The 17,974-nt window shown below is 40.7% G+C and overlaps 1 protein-coding gene across 2 annotated transcripts in view; it reads left to right on the top strand.

Annotated features, from left to right (window-relative positions):
• Positions 1-329: 329 nt before the first annotated feature.
• cbfb (core-binding factor subunit beta) overlaps positions 330-17,974 on the top strand; it is a 131,841-nt gene continuing 114,196 nt past the window's right edge. Inside the window, exons 1-3 of one of the 2 annotated variants that reach the window (XM_038806939.1) lie at positions 330-591; positions 885-971; positions 4,702-4,818. In XM_038806939.1, coding sequence (XP_038662867.1) covers positions 514-591; positions 885-971; positions 4,702-4,818 — 282 coding nt within the window. In that variant the 5' untranslated portion in view covers positions 330-513. The remainder of the gene's footprint in view (positions 592-884; positions 972-4,701; positions 4,819-17,974) is intronic. The other variant, XM_038806938.1, reaches the window with a different exon arrangement.

The following is a 17,974-nucleotide window of genomic DNA, read 5'->3' on the forward strand; positions in this document are numbered from 1 at the left end:
CCATATAGCTGTTTGCCTCTGGTGGGTGTAATTGGGACTGCGTTGGAGACTGCAGTCCCATTAAATAGATTATTCTACTAGATTATGCAGGATAACATGTTGACGCGCTTTGCAAGTTATCGTGTTAGTGCATGAATGCTTTGTATTGTGGTGGGGTATGCCAGGAATGAGTGGAGCATGTCAGCACCGAAGTCCCGCTGGCTACTTCCGAGTCTGTTGGGCGCCGTGCTGCCGGGGCGTTCGGCAAACATCGTTGAATTCCGGCCACCTCCGGGTTCTGGGCGAACGAGCTGCGCTGTCCCCCATGTCAAAGGGGGGCGGGGCCTGCGCGCCGCCGGCCCGCGCGGGCTGCGAATGGTGCAGTGAGTGAAGTTCCTGGGGAAGGAAGTGAGAGCGCGAGAGGCGCCGCCCGCGAGCCTGGAGGAAGTGAGCGCTGAGTGAGAGAGAGTGAGGCAGCTCGAGCCGGCAGCACCAAGTCCAACAGTCACTCGGAGAGGGAGGGAACCGGGAAAGATGCCGCGAGTTGTCCCCGATCAGAGGAGCAAGTTCGAGAACGAGGAGTTCTTCCGCAAACTTAGCCGGGAGTGCGAGGTGAGGAGCGGCGCTGGGCTGGAGCGGAGCTGGGCTGGGGAGTGCGGTGCGCGGGGAAAGTTTGCCTGAGTTGCCGCTCGGGTGAGGAGGGGGAGGGAGGAGAGGCCGGAGTTGGAGCCGGGCTCGGGGGGGAGAGAGACACATGGCCACCCGGCCACCCACTGGCACTGAGGTTGAAAGCCCCCCCGCCGCCCGATTTGGGGAGAAGGGTGGGGAGGCTTCCCGGGCGCCCATTCACCATTCGCATGCGACCGTTTTAACTTTTTTCCTCCTCATTTCTCACCCCCTCCCAGATTAAATACACAGGTTTCCGCGACCGGCCGCACGATGAGAGACAGATGCGGTTTCAGAACGCGTGCAGGGACGGCAGGTCCGAGATTGTGAGTACTAAAGTAAAACTCATCCTCATTTGGTTATGGGCACCAACAAAACATCGACGGTAGTTGACATCAAGTAACTTGGCGAGGAGCGGCATCCGCAAAACTGCGCCAAAGAGTCAGGCAGGCTGCCCGGCGGGACTCTTACATTGTTCCTGTGCATGCAAACGGGGAAAGTGGTGAACTCTAGTGCGGGTCGCCAATGTGTAGAGGAGAGAGGAAGGGTCCACCAACAGTTTGAGTGGCACCCTCCACCAGGATGCTGGTGGAGTTGACAGCCTGTTTTTATTTCCTTTTTGGATGCTGCATGTTTGCAGCATTTAACGTTTATATTTCAGATTTTTGTGGATAATATTCTTTGACCGAGAGATGAAATTTAAGAAGAAGTGATTCCCTAGGTAAAGATGACCATTTGTCCTGAAAGAGATTTTATATGCATCTGGTATTAGGTGGGCACAGTCGGTCTAGTCCAGATAAAGTTCGCATTGGCCTATTTTGCAATGCATTAGTCAAAATAAGCCAACTGCTAAGGATGAAACTGGATCATGAAGATACTGAGCAAAAAGCTTTTTCTCCTGACTGATCTGTCAATATGAATTACATTTTGAACTGCCAAACATTTTTTTTAGTCCTCTTGGGACTAGCAGCTTCCCTCATGCAGAAAAATAATTGGACACTCAAATATTATTTGTTTGAATTCAGTGGCATTGCTCAACTTTTAGGCCTTTATGATTCACATCTTGTCTTTATTTATTTAACGTTTGCAGATGTATGAGGCTCGACAAATCTTAATCTGGCTCACAAAGCTCCCGGTATATTTCTTGAGCGCCGGTACAGGCTGGCAGGATTTTACTTCAAACAAGTGTTTCATTAGCTCAGATAAATTTATCTCATAAATGTACCTTTGTTGGCAGTGGAGTGCAGCTATATATAGTCCCAGTTACATGGCTTATTTGTATTCTTGTCCAGAAAGAACTTGTAAATTAAGTGCCATTTTGATTAAAGCACCTCTAACATAGGGGAATCTAACATAGGGAATGGCAAATTTTGGTAGGCAACTTGGTATCAATTGGGCCTCGGTAGTACACTGTTAAGATCATTACCGCCACTAAGATCTGCATAGGTTTTATTTTTATGATAAATGAGTGAAATTTGAGAAAGTAGGAGAAAATAACTTATTTTGCAGTATATGGTTATTTTACATTCAATTTACTTGTACACATCGTCGGTAATCGTATATTTGTTCAGTCTCTGAAATTCTGGGTAAAATAAAGTTCCACAAATGTGAAATATTTCTTGCACGAGCACATCTTAATTTAAGTGTTAATTCCCCCTGGGTTGAATCCAATCGTCCATATCCCAATCATATTTCAGCTGTTACAATCAGCACAGACAAGCTGTCTGATTCTGGAGGACATCTTGACCAAGCACAATCCTGTCATCTTGTAGCATTTGTGGATGAACCCTTCCAGTAGGGGTTGCTGCAAAAGTAATCATTTTGTCACAGCACAGATTGTATCACCCATTAAGTCCAATACTTGTGCTTTCTACAAGTGTGCCACCTCGTCTAATCCTATGCTTCTGTGTGCTTTCTCATAATCCACAATATTTTTTATTTTATAATTAACTAATTCTCTTTTAATACCACTTAGACTCTGCTTGATGACACTTCATGATAAAAGTTCCACTCACAGAGCAGTGTTTCCCTTACTGCTTGGTGTTTTGGGAAATTAACATACATGCCACATGTCAAACAGTGACTGTCTCCAACAAGAATGAGTGGCATTAACCATAGTCATTCTGGCCTCACCATTGACCAGAAACCTAACTGGGCCAGCCAGGAACTGGTGGGACGGTGCACATTCTGTGACAAATGACTTTCCTCCTAATTCCCCAGAGCTTTTCTACCATCAAAGTATTCCAGCAAGACACAAATCAGGAATGTGCTGGAATACTTTAAGCTTGTCTAGATGGGTGAAGCTCCCAACACTCTGCAAAGCTAGACATCAGCCAGAACAAAGCACTGTACCATGGCTGAGGAAGTATCATCTACAAGAGGCACTTGCTGAGGTTTCTTTTATGGCCCCTCTCAAACAAATGATTTCTACCACCAAGAAAGACGAGGGTAGCAAGCATGTGGGAACACAACCTCCATGTTGAACACCATATATCACTGATCCTTTATTGTTACTACCAAATTTCTGGGGCTCATTCCCTAATTATAGTGGAAATAGCTTCGTCAATAGAGTTCAGTAATTCAAGACCTTGTAGGACAATTGGCAATGACCAATATATTCTGGCCTCTGCCTATATTCCATGAATGGATTAAAATAAAATGGTACTTCTTGCCACTGTTTAAACTGAGATCAGATAATCAAGCACATCAGGGTCAAATGTGAACACTCCTGGTATGTCAACTTGAGAGAGTGAAGCATGTCTCAAATTTGACTCTAAGCTGTCAGGATAGTTTGAGTTCTTAGTGAGCCAGATTTCACCCATGTAAAGAATCATTAAAATTCACAAGCTTTTAATTGGAAAATGTGGCATATTTAATCAAACATTTTCCAGCAAAAGGAAGAGGTTTCTCTTTTTTTAAAGTACTTAAGGAAGACCATTGCATCTTTTTAGACCACAAGCATGCTGATTTTGAGGGGACAAAAAAATATTTGGCCAGGAACAAAATACTGTGGATGCTGGAAATCTGAAATAAAAACTGCTGGAAATACTCATGGGTCTGGCAGCATCTTTAGAGCGAGAAACTGGGTGAATGTTTCGGGTTAATGACCTTTCATCAGAATCAAAAGAATGAAAGGTCATTGACCCGAAAGGTTAACTCTCCAGATTCTGCCAGACCTGTATATTTCCAGCATTTCCTGTAAATATTTCTTCTTGTGTTTGGCTGTTCCTCTATTTTTGTACAATGGCAAGTCTGTTTTTGAGCTGTTTTAAAATCTGATTTTAAAAAAGACAATTATTTGTGTGGCAGGCTTGTGCAAGCTCCTATATCAATGCATTAAATAGATTGAGTTGCTGTCACATGAATAAATATGCTGTAGTTTGACAAAATAAATCCCAGGCAAACAATTCGAAATTGAGCACAGGATGCAGCATTATATTCCTGAATCGAAGAATTAATGCAGAGATTTGGTCTCTTTGAAACATGGTGGTTTATTCTGTACATCTGCTATTGATCTTTCTTCCACTGTCATTTCTCTTTGCAACTTTGCAGCATGCTCAATACCTTTCCACCACCCCTCTGGAACAACATGACATTCGCACTGTATAGATCATGCTGCAATACCAAATTCAGTCCCATAATGTTTTTTGAGGGGTGTGTAACCGATCGTTATCAGTTATTGTTAAAGTCTCCCTTCCTGATTTTATTTGATCTTGTCTCACTAGAAATAATCATCATTATACATTCAGCTTTTCAAAATGCTTAATTGTTCTGGGCAGTGACTGTAGTTAACTGATGGCTGGCTTATTGATTAGTGCCGTATCCCATGCTATCGACATCTTCTTGGCTGTGCGTCAAAACAGAATCCGATCCCTGGAAATGTACACTTGAGAAATGATGAGTCCATGTTTTATCATGTAATTTCAGAGTTTGAAGTACATGGTGCAGCCTGGCAGACTATAACCTCAGGATGCAGCACTGATGTAAAAAATAAATGACTGCATAATTTATTTAAAGTCCTGTTTCTAATACAGTTTGTATTGATTTTTCTGAAAGGCTTTTGTGGCCTCTGGAACCAATCTATCTCTGCAGTTTTTTCCGGCAAATTGGCATGGAGATCAGCGACAAACACCCACTCGGGAGTATGTGGACTTTGAGCGTGATGCAGGCAAGGTAAGAAACGGGTCCTGACATTCTTCTGATTGGGAGAAATCCAGATATTCTAGACTGTATGTTGCTGTATAGGTGTTATTAATGCATTTAATATGAATATGAACAGTGAAGTGTTTTATACTAGCTGCATATTTGCTGATATGTGCTAATTGTTTGCAGTATAGTGAAGTAATTAGCAAAGCTAAAATAATTAGATATATAGCCAGAACAATAGATACAAACCCTTATGGGATTTTGCTGAGACTCTAGTGTATCGAGGTTGGGCAACAATGAGTACTGCATGCACTTCTGGTAATTGCGGGCAGCACGGTAGCATTGTGGATAGCACAATGGCTTCACAGCTCCAGGGTCCCAGGTTCGATTCCGGCTTGGGTCACTGTCTGTGCGGAGTCTGCACATCCTCCCCGTGTGTGCGTGGGTTTCCTCCGGGTGCTCCGGTTTCCTCCCACAGTCCAAAGATGTGCAGGTTAGGTGGATTGGCCATGATAAATTGCCCTTAGTGTCCAAAATTGCGCTTAGTGTTGGGTGGGGTTACTGGGTTATGGGGATAGGGTGGAGGTGTTGACCTTGGGTAGGGTGCTCTTTCCAAGAGCCGGTGCAGACTCGATGGGCCGAATGGCCTCCTTCTGCACTGTAAATTCTATGATATCTATGAAATGAGATTTGCAAGCATTGGTGAGGGTATAGGGATAGCCAAATGAGCTACAAGGAGAGACTGGAGATCAGCTTTTACAGATGGAATAATACAAGTATATTAGTTACAATGAATTCTGAATACATTATTTTAGAATTATGAATATAGTATCAACTGTCATAAATATGAACTGGCAAAATATCAACTTAAATTGGATAATTATAGAATGGTTAGAACACAAGGCCATTCAGCTTGTCATATCCATGCCAATTCACTTAACAGTTAGTCCCATTTCCCCATATTGCTATTGGTTCTTGACCCTCCTATATACTTTGTCCTGTCTACTCATGGTTTTGAACACCATCAAATCTCATCTCCACCGCCTTGAGATGAATGACCATTCTCCATTCCATTCTCTAATCCATCCACCAAAGTGAAATCCCTTGTCCCTGGAATCTTTCTCAAATGTCTCCAGTCCAAATGCCTTCACAACCTCTTTAATGTGTGATGCCCTAAGTTGGACAGAATACTTCAGTTGATCCTGAACCAGTGTTTTATACAAGTTTACCGTAAATCCCCAAAGCCCATAATTTCCTATACCTTATTTTTCTTGTTTTCACCTGCCAACTTCAATGATTTCTGCACATACACCCCAAGCCCTTCTGCTCTTGTAGAATTTTTCCTTTAATTATTTTTTATTTGTTCATGGGACGTGGGTGTCTCTGGCTGTGCCACCATTTATTGCCTTTCCCGAATTGCCCTGGGGGAGGGGCAGTTACGAGTCAACCACATTGCTGTGGGTCTGGAGTCAAATATAGGCCACACCAGGTACGGATGGCAGATTTCCTTCCCGAAAGGACATTAGTGAACTCGATGGGTTTTTATGACAATCAACAATAGCTTAGGTCCTTTTTAGATTTCTCACTATCCTTTTCGCAGTTCACAATACTTGTCACAATAATAAAGATTATTATTATAAGTAGGCTTACATTAACACCGCAATGAAGTTACTGTGGGGGAAAAAAAAGTATTGTCATCAGCACAATTTGAAATTATGTCTGTACATTTGTCATGAATATAGATCAGAAAAAGCAGTGGCATTACCGGCCCATTATATACTTCCAGTGTGTTCACTGCTTCATTTCTGTTTCATATCATTCAGACAACTTTGTATGCATGCTTCCATTGTCCCTTTTATCCAATGGACTTTAGCAAGCCTATTATGTGGCACTTTATAAAATGCCTTTTAGTCATGCTGACTTACTTTAATTTACATTTATCTTACTGACAATTTGTCCCATATTTTAAAAAACCTTTCTACCACCAAGGCTAAACTGACTTGTTATAGTTGCTGGGTTTATCCTTCTAAAATCTTTGGAATGAGGTGTAATGCGTGCACTTTTCCAGTCCTCCAGCAGAACTCGTGTCTCTAAGAAGCATTGGAAAATTATGATCAGTATCTCTGCAATTTCCACCCTTAGCTTGGTATCTTCAAATACATCTGATCTACTTCTGGTGACTTCTCAACCTTGAATATAGCCAATCTTTCTCATACCTTTTATCAATTTTAACCCACCCAGTATCTCAACCACCACCTCTTTACTGACTTTGTATCCAAGAGTAGGTCGCGCCCAGTCCTGCCTTTTGTTTTGAGCTAGGCTTCTGTTATCACCAAAATATCATATTTCCACATGGATAACAGCGCCTGCAGCTCACCAACCTTATTTACCACAAACCGTGTTCACATGTAGGTACAGCGAGCCTAAATTAGGTCTCACTGCATTTCCTCTTACTCCGCCCCCATCTGATGCCTCACTATTTCTTATCTAGTGCTATTTCTCCCTTCCATTTTTCTGTGCATTTGTTTCCCCTCTTTCATATCCCCTGGTTCCAATCTCTCTGCCAATTCAGTTTAAATCCTTCCCAATAGTACTAACGAACAGTTCTGCAAGGACATTGATCTCTTACTGTTCCGGTGCAACCCATCCGACATGTTCACTTCCCATCTTCCTCAGAACTAGTTCTAATTTCCCAGGAATCCAAAGCCCTGTTCCCAGTACCACTTCTCCAGTCAAGCAGTAATTTGCTGTCCTCCTGTTTCTATACTCACTCGCATGTGTTATCATGAATAGTCTAGATGTTTTAACTTTTGAGAATCTGCTTGCTCTTTTCTTTCCTCGCTTCCAAACATCTTCCTGCAAGACCCTTTTTCTGATTGATCTGATTGAACGTTATAAAATTCTAACAGGACTGGACAGACTAGATGCAGGGAGGATGTTTTTTCTGGGGAATCTAGTACCAGGGGACAGTCTCAGAATACGGGATGGATCACTGAGATGAGGAATGATTTCTTCATTCAAAGGGTAGTGAACCTGTGGAATTCTTTACCACAGAAGGCTTTGGAGGTCAAGTCACTGAATGTATTCAAGAAGCGATGGATAATATTTTGATTTTAATAGCAAAAAGAGGTACAGGGAGAAAGCTCCAAAACTTGAGCTTCAGCTGATACTTACTGCACAAAATAGGAAAAACATCCTGTAAATCCCACATGGAACAGGATATGCACTCCATGGGACTGTGAAGCCTTGTTCTGCCACGCCTCTATTTATTAGACTATTAATAACATAACAGGAATAGGCTTAAATAGATGCATCAATCAGTTGTTTCCCTTTTTTGTAACAAATTGATTTTAGTTTTTATACTGCTAATTGATTGAGTCTTACTTTTATAGTTGATTAATTTAAATTAAAAGCTTAACAGTATACTTACCCCAAATGAATCCATGTCCCATGATGTTGCAGTGTTTCCTCCCTTCAATTCTCACTCGTGGTCTGATCTACAGATGCTTTAATCCCCAACCTCTCCTTTATGCTCCTTTTGCATAGAAGGTGACTGATTGGAATAATCTGCCTATCTTGGGTGATAAAAACAAAGTCCAGAAGTGACTCGTTTTAGTTGTGAAAAATCAGTTTGTTTCAACAGCCAGTAATCCAATTTTTGTCAGTCGGTGATTCCTAGAAAAGGGAAATGATTCATTACAGGTCAGCGAAAACTGAGTTTGATGGTAGACTTGTATTATAGAAATGGGTGTAGTTACAGTGGAATATCAGTGTTCTCATTCTTATACTACTGTTCTTCAAAGGCGAACAATTACAGCGTCAAAATTTGCATGTTTTTGTGTTGCCTTGGTTGTGGATGGATCTCCAGGGTCCACAATAGTGACTGAAATTAGAAAGTAATAAAAAGCTCTGTCTAATCTGAGGCAATTGGCATGAAATTGTGATGGATAGATTGTGTTTGTCAGAGCTAGTTGTGATCCGAGGAACTGGCAGAGTAAGGAGCAATAGTGATGAGGGAAACTATTTTCACGCAATGAGTGGTTAAGATCTGGAATGCTTTGTCTGAGTGTGTGGTGGTTCAGATAAAGCATCCAAAAGGAAATTGGATTGTTATTTGATGTTCAGGAATATGGGGAAAGTGGGAGAATGAAACTAGGTGAGTTTCTCATGCAGACTCAATGGGCCAATTGGCCTGCTGCACCGTAACCGATTCTGTGAATGGTGTGAATGTTATCCCTGTATATTTGAAGCCATTTAAGGTGGCGCTCAAGTGTTTGATTATGATCCTGCAAATTTAGACAGTTACACAAAAAACTGATTGGAGGGTAACTATTCCTTTAAGATGTGGGTAGTGATGTGCCCAAAGAATTTCTACCGAAATTTCTTGCTTGTAATCGATTTGGTCGAAGGCACACATATTACATATGCCATATTGAGCATCAGCAAATGGAGGCAGATTGCAGAAGGACAATAAATAGGCTGCTTATGAGTGGGTAATAATTGGCTGGTGCAATTCAATGTTGAATCTGAAATAACAATTGGGTGTGGTGATAAAGTGAGAGAGGAAATTTACCTAATAGCAAGAAACTTGAGCAAGGATTGTAGGAAGGAATTTGGAGCCATTTAAAAGATACAGTAAAAAATCAGTGCATTATGCTAGGAATCAGGGTTAGAACTATGAAGGGGCACTGAAAAAAAATGTATTCTGTCAGGGCAGGGATTGAGGTTTTGCAAGATAATGGAAGATTTGGATAGGGTAAATAATGAATGATGTAAACTGGATTATCACTGGGAGAATGAAAGGAAAAAAGTTTGAAAAGATTTGACCCCACAAAGTTTATACAATGGAATAAAGAGCTATTGAGGCAGAGATTCTAACATTCTAGAGGATAATTATTCAGAAAGTAAGAACATTAAATTGTATCCCGTCCAAGTGATTTGATTAGACTGGGCTATCTGTTAGCATTTAAAAGTTCAACAGACTGTATTGCTATTTCTACAAAATCAAACCAAATTATGTCTTTAGTTTGATGTCAACTGCAGGGGATCCAAATTGGATAATATGAGTGTTTATAGTGTTGAGAGTTTATGCAATATGTAAAAATAGTTCTTCAGTGAGATGGTTAAATATTTGTGTAAGTAATAGATATTGAAAGAGAGAGCGTATGTGCTTATGGGGAAGTTGTTTCCTCCTTTGACTTGCGGTATTGTCTTGAGACCAATGGTTCACCTTTTAGCTTTTAAACAAGTTTCTTTGCACCATTTATTTTAAATTTGGAAACTATTTCATTCAATATGTTATCATTTGTGACCTAACGGCACTTTGTAGTTCAGTCTTGAGCTCAACAGCTAAGTGCTCCATTTCAAATTGAATCTTATTATTATTATAAAATGGTGCTCCAATATCTGACTTCATTTCTGATCAAAAATACAATTATGATTACTTCAGAAAAACTAATGTTGCATACTTTGTTAATTTGTGTTTTACTTTTAATTCTCATTTATACCCCATTTGAACGAGCTGTACTGAGTTGATTTTGTTCTCGGAAGGAGGCAGCTGAAATTAAGAACCTGTGTTCAGAACTCAACTTTGTTTTCTTTGCCAATTCTAATGTGAACCTATTTTGCACAACTCATCATGAGATCTGTTTCAGTTGAAGTCTGTACAAAATACACCGAAGGCGAGAAGGTTTTGAGTTTATTAATCTAGAAAACATTGTACCACAATGTACACATATGGGTACAGCCGTTAACTTTTCTGTGGTATCAGTAAACCAATATACCACCAGGAGTTGAGTTTTGTGTTGTGAAGTGCAGGAAAGTCTACTACCATGGTGATGTTCTGCAATTGTATGAAAGCTTGAGTGACCTTGACTGATAGAAACTGAGCACTGCAACAGCATAAAGTATTTTTCACCAGCCTGTTGGTTATATGTCTTGCTACTTGGATCTTTTTCTTCTCCTTCATTTGTCGCCTTTCCCTCCCAAAAAAATCACGTCGAAGGCAAGGAGAGGATAGGAACCCATTGCACCAGTGCCACTAAACATGCTGATGTTATTTGCGAAGGTATCCCAACATGGAATACCAGCTTGTGGGGGTATATTGTTTTGTTTTGGTGTGAGGAGACGAACGAAACCCCAGTGAGAGTAAATAGCCCAGATGTTGTGTAACAATTATTAAAGACTATTTATTATAGAAAATACAAATACACACAAACCTGACTACCCTATTCTCATGCAATTAACATGTATGAATTATTAAACATACACTGTTTCTATGGAATGTACCCCTTGCTACAAAATATATCTATGGCACCTGAGCTCTAAAGCTTCCCCTTGTTCCCAGAGCAACAACCAAATTGAATAACTAGCTATACTTATATAATGCAGGAGTGATACTCAATCTGGGAACCATCTTTTCTTGGCCCAGTGAAGATGTTATGAAAGTTTACTGCACTGCTTTGGCTCGAAGACTTAGAAGCTTGTTTGCTCTAAGCTTGGCCTCCTGGCTTGGTGCCGGAATGTGGCGACTAGGGGCTTTTCACAGTAGCTTAATTGCAGTGTTAATGTAAGCCTACTTGTGACAATAATAAAGATTATTAATGGATTCTAAAATCTTACCAATGACCCAAGTCAGGCTAACCGGCCTATAATTCCCAGTCTTCTGCCATTTTTCAGTGCTTTGGGACTCTCCCTGTCTCCAGTGATTCCTGAAAAATAACCACCAATGCCTCCACAATCTCCTCAGCTAACTCTTTTAGATCCCTGGGGTGCACTGCATCTGGTCCAGGTGATTTATCCAACTTCAGACCTTTCAGTTTCCCCAGCACATACTCCTTAGTGACGGCCACTACACTCACCTCTATCCCCTGATTCTCCTGAAGTTCTGGTATCCCACTGGTATCTTCAACAATGAAGACTCGTGCAAAGTAGCCATTTCTTTGTTTCCAATTACTATTTCTCCGGCCTCATTTTCCAGTGGTCCAGTGGATAGAGTAGACGTGGAGAGGATGTTTCCACTAGTCGGATAAACTAGAACCAGAGGACACAATCTCAGACTAAAGGGACGATCCTTTAAAACAGAGATGAGGAGGAATTTCTTCAGCCAATGGGTGGTGAATCTGTGGAACTCATGTCTGCCGAAGGCTGTGGAGGCCAAATCACTGAGTGTCTTTAAGACAAGATAGATAGGTTCTTGATTAATAAAGGGATCAGGGGTTGTAGGGAGAAAGCAGGAAAATGGAGATGAAAAACATATCAGCTGTGATTGAACGGTGAAGCAGACTCGATGGGTTAAATGACCTAATTCTACTCTTATGCCTAATGGAAACTGGTCAATTATACCTTTGTTGTTCATTGATTATGCCTTCTGTGTATTCGGCTGACTGCCCCCATCATCATCCTTGACCGTGCATTAACATATGTATTTCTCGGACTGTTTCTCCTCCATAAAATATTCACACTTGATTATTATCTAAGTTGCTGTTCTAAACACGTTACTGGGAGAGAGACATACCAATTGAGGCCCTTTGAATACTGTCTATGCTGTCTCCAGGCAGATTCATGACACCAGTTATTATGGATAATGCATGGAGAATTTGGCATGTTTAGTGGAACAGCATTTAGCTGGGTTCTAGAACAGGTGAAGAATTGCTCAACTGCACTACCTCCTTTATGAAGATAAAAACTTGCCCAATGGTGCCATGTTGGCTTTTTTGTGTAACAAGGAAGTTCACTGTTTTGTACATAAACAAATATATTCATTGATTGCAAGTTTCCTTTATAAAACTTTTTTATGCCTAGTTAGCAAATTTGAACATATAATTTTGTAGTACTGGCTGATACAAATATTTTGAGAAATTAAATGGGCAGATATAAATACTCTGGCTTGGACCATGTATTTGAAGATGTATATCTGTTGTACTCATTTGGTTTTTGGTATGAATTCCTCTCGTTTGAATTACTTCCCCAAACTGACTGATCTTGTCAACTCACCTTGCTCCAGCATGTTAGTATTACGGCGTGAGAGGTGCTTGATATTTGGCTAATCAACTGTTGACTTTGTAGGATGAATAATCTGCAGGGGATACAAAAGTAGATTGCTGCAAAGAAAGTACTGTATTTTGTCAAAATTAGAGCAAATGCCCTCGGGAGATGAATTCTTGGTTTCATGGTGTGGCTGTCTTGAAACATGTTGGTATGTAAAGTGTGGTTAATTACTGAAGTAATCAGGCAAAATGAGACTTGCTTTAATATTTTTAGTCGTATGTGTTTGGAATCTGAGTGGGTCATGGATGTGTTCAGATGGCTAATTTGTTCAGCACACGGAAAGTTTAAGGGAATTACTACACGCTTATTGGCAGTAAGAATTATTTTGGTGATCCAGGTGCAGTGCTTGCTTAGTAATATTGAGTAACAGCACAGCCTATCCGACTAAAGCTGTAAACTTGTATGTACAGCATTATGGTTAGAAGTTTTAGATTCTAGAAATACCTGAGGATGACTTTCTGTAAGAACCTCATTATTGTATTTCCCCCTTTTTAAAATAAAATAATTTGTATTTAGCATTCAATTTTGCTACTGCTTGAATGGAAGCCTGGGCTCTGAAACATTTCAAGTCCGTCATAATACCGTTCTCTTTTCGGCAGAATTCTTTTCAGAAAAAACATAGTTATGCATGTTACGACTTTATTGCTCAGAATGAAGAGACTGCTGAGGGTAGTTAAGAATCACTCTTGATTAGGGGCAGCACAGTAGCACAAGTGGCTAGCACTGTGGCTTCACAGCGCCAGGTCTCAGGTTCGATTCCCCGCTGGGTCACTGTCTGTGTGGAGTCTGCACGTTCTCCCCGGTCTGCGTGAGTTTCCTCCGGGTGGTCCAGTTTCCTCCCACAGTCCAAAGATGTGCAGGTTTGATGGACTGGCCATGCTAAATTGCCCTTAATGTCCAAAAAGGATAGGAGGGGTTATGGAGATAGGGGTGGAAGTGAGGGCTTAAGTGGGTCGGTGCGGACTCGATGGGCCGAATGGCCTTCTTCTTCTGCACTGTATGTTCTATGTTCTAACTCCATTGCTGTAGATCTGGAGTCACATGGAGGGCAGGTGAGGTAAGGATGACCGATTTCCTTCCCAAAAGACTATATGGGTTTTTTACGACAATTGACAATGGGTTGATGATCATGTTTATAAAGCACTGCGGAGGTTAGGGGAAATACTTGTTATTTAGAATTCTGTTACACATGAAATTCCCGACCAGAAGCCGTGATAATTGCTGATCAAAATATGATCAATATTTGAAAAATATATTGGACTATGTGTATGGGTTGGGACTAACTGGATTGCTCTTCCAGAAAGCCATATGCTGGGGCACAAACTGCTTCCAGAGCTATAAAATATTGCAGTTCTACCTGGTAACACTCCTGAACAATCCAGCCAAGTTCATCATACTGTATACAGAAATTTTAGGCACAGAGTGCACATTACATAAACTTTATTTATTGTCGCATTTAATGGTTTAAATAGGTAGAGGAGAAACAGGAGTGGGATGCAAAGGATGAGCCCTTGGTTCTGATGAAAGGTCGTCAATTTGAAACATAATTCTTCTCCACAGGTGCTGCCAGACCTGCTGAGTATTTCCAGTATTTTTCCTTTTCATTAAAAGAAGCACAGCTGGTTAACAAAGCTGAACAAATTCAAACAAAGAACTGGTGTGAATTTCTATCCGAATAGAATTAAAAAGCGGAGAAGATATGGTTAAACATGTAAGAAACCTTGGTGGACCATGCTTTGGCGAGATGTACACAGTTATTGTCTCTTTATTCAAAGATATTTGGACACTGGAGATGGTGTTTTCAAAAAAAGGAAAACAACAAAAATTTACATGGATGGTACCAGAACAGTGAGGTTGTACTATTAAGAAAGTCTGGGCTGTTCTTTGGAAAAGGGAAGGCTAAGAGAATCAGATAGAAGTTGTTGAGATGATAGGCCTTGACAGGTAAAGGTAATGAAGATGTGGAAGAACACAAAAGACGTGTGGCATAATTAAAGGAAAGTCACTAAAGTTTAATAAGGAATTCAAAAGAAAAAAAATTATCCAGTGATTAGAATGTAGAATCTGCTGGAGTAATTGAGGAGGGGTAGCACAGGTCTGTTTTCGGAGAAAGCTAAATAAGTACATGGAGGAGAAAGAATAGAAGGATGTTCTGATAAATTAAAACTAAGGTAGGAGGGTATTTGTGTGGAGCACAAACGCTGGCATAGGACCAGTTGGCCTACAGTATCTGTTTGTAATGCAAAATACATCATTCAACATTCCTTGCTACAGAATTGATGTACAGTAAAAATGAGTCGATCCCAGGGATCTGCCTCCAATTCATATTAACTGATAGCTGAGGAGGCCCCATTCCCACATGAATGCATCTCCACCTAACCCGATATGCCGACACACAGATTATGTCAAAAACAGCATTCAAAGGCTAAATGAAAACACTGTAAAGCAGTACATGTGTGGAAGGGTCTTTATTCAATTTGTTCACTCCTTACAGTCAGCTGTCCTTGTGAAAGGATGGAACTTTGCATTGAAAAAGTTTGGTAGTTTCTCTAATGCTTTTCTGCTTAAGTGTGCTGTCTTTATATGTGCATGATATAGTTCACCATATTATCAATGCAGTCTAGCATGATTTTGTGCTGTACTGTGAAATTTCAGAGCATCTCCACAGCTTTTGTGGTATTGCTTGCGGAAACAGGTAATCTTTATTATTGTCACAAGTAGGCTTACATTAACATTGCAATGAAGTTACTGTGGATAAGTGGACTGGCATTCATTTGACTCTTTAGGGTCAGCGGCCTTCTCGTGCTCCATGATTTTTCACTTTTCAGTGGTCTAACTCCAATCTGGTTGACGCAATCATATGACAAGCTTGGGAAAATTCGGCTAATCGGTGTTACCAAGGTGGAATTTTGGCTTATTGCTGGTGTCGTTCTATGGGATTTACTATTCTGCTGGTGGGAAAGGTCGATGACTAGTCTTAGCTGGAATTTCATGACAGCCGAGATTGGCTCATTGCGATTTCATTAACCTATTTCGTCCCTACCAACAAATCAGTTGCTGGTGATACACCCACAACAGAGCTGCGAAGACAACCTCGGAAGACTTTGCCCTTGTGCAGACTAGTTGGGCTAATTGCCTATTTGTGCTATAAGGTATCCGCCGGTGTACTCTGACATAAAATTGTTTGGGAATGCTGATGTAACAGCGCTCTTCAACATTTACGTTCCTAAACAGTTGCATTGCAAGCTTTGTATTTTTATGAAGGTTGTTTATTTGTGCTCCAGCACTAGGGGGAGTACTTCCTGCATTTGCACAGATGCAGTGTCAGGCTATTTAAAATGAGCGATGCTTTTAAATGTAACTCTGCTTTCTGACGCTGAAATATGTTTTTCTTTAACAAGCTGGTCTATTGGTCTATTATGACATCTTTTACTGCAATTCAGTTAATGGAAAAACAAATGTTACCCTGAATGACCATTTTAACAGCAAGCAGCAAGGTACTTTTAGTGGCAAAAGTAGATATTCTTTCTCTCTCTCTTCTCTCATCCCTCCCCAGCAACCAATTTGGGAGACAGCCAGTCTTGCAAAACCATAACTAAATGTGGAGTTTTGCCATTGGTAGAAATTAATAAAACCTAGTTTAGAATCAAAAACAAAAAATAGTTGCCTAATTTGGGGATCAAAGCCATGGTTCTCGGAAATAAGTCCCTACTATTTTCCTTTCTTTATTCTTTTTAGAAGGGTGTGGGGTTTTTTCAATATTTTTATTAAGGCGTTTATATAAAAATATATATATATATGTATGAATGTATAAAATCTAATAACTAATAAATAACCAACACCCCTGTGCCCGACCCTCCCTGCTGTTACCCTCTACCCACTAAAAGGGTTTAGGTTAGATGGGCAGCATGGTCAGTGCAGGCTTGGTGGTCCGAAGGGCATGTTCCTGTGCTGTACTTTTCTTTTTTTTTGTTTGTTTATCTACCATCTTAACTTGCGAGGCTGTGTAGGAATTCACCACGCACAACTTTGCTAATTTCTTCCAATAAATGAAAAGAAAAATATTGTTTAGTGTTGAAGTTGAAGTATTAACTTGGGCTTTCTGCAGTGTTAAACTGGTCTGGGAGCAAAACTGCATCACCCATCATCATGGTGGTAGAATCTGTGTGCCTGCTGAAACTGCAGTGCAGCTAGTGTTCACATGCAACAGTTCCTGATGCTTTTCAAGTTGGTGGCACAAGTTACAGTAATTTATAAATGATCGAGAAGAGAGTGCAGGCCACTTCAGATTACATCACTGAGTTTCCTGAATTGTTTTCAGGAACCATTTCTCACAGCTAGGTCCAACCCAAAGGTGGCAAGCAGAGTGTCTTCATAGTCTCTACTGTAAAGAAAATGTTCTGCCTAGGATTCTACTAGGAAAGCATGCCAGCTCCTGAAGAAATTCTTGATATTTATTGAGGGAGTGCAAAGTAGTAGAAGGAGTTTGGTTAGAAAGTATATACCTTAGTATCTCAAGGGGAAGTGAGATTCAATACCAAAACAGCAGCAACGAGGCACATAAATTTGTTCTCACGGACTGTGTTTGTCACTGGCGGGATATATGTGGTTAGATTTGGAAATGCCTATAAGAAAGAGTAATAATGTTTTCCTCATGGGAGTCTTGAAAGCTGATGCTGGAGGAGAGATATGTATTGCAAGTTAATGAAATTATACAGTAACTGAAGGGGGACTATGATGGTTGGATTTTTAGCACAGTGCTTCCCCAGTGCCTTCAGAATCCTTAGTTCAGTCACAATGTGGGTGGCAGAATCATCCTGACCGCCACTGTAGTTTCTCATCACCCTGCAGTTCATTCTCTTTAAAGTACAAGTGTGAAGCAATCCGTGCTTTACAGATGAGGGTATAAAAACGTAAAATGGGGATCGCTAGCAGTAATTTTGCAGCTTTGGACAAGTTGGAAGAATAAAGATCTCCAACTTAAATGATTCTTTGACAGCAGGTTTCACCTAAATTCAAATCCCTAGATGGTGGACTAGTTTCTGCCCAGCTTAGCATTTCAGAAGCATGGGGTTTGTTCTCTGATCCAACTGGCTTCCCCATAAGTTTAATTCATCCATACAACTTTTAAATA

The sequence above is a fragment of the Scyliorhinus canicula genome, chromosome 9 (genome assembly GCF_902713615.1).
Source record: "Scyliorhinus canicula chromosome 9, sScyCan1.1, whole genome shotgun sequence".
Classification (NCBI taxonomy): Eukaryota; Metazoa; Chordata; class Chondrichthyes; order Carcharhiniformes; family Scyliorhinidae; genus Scyliorhinus; species Scyliorhinus canicula.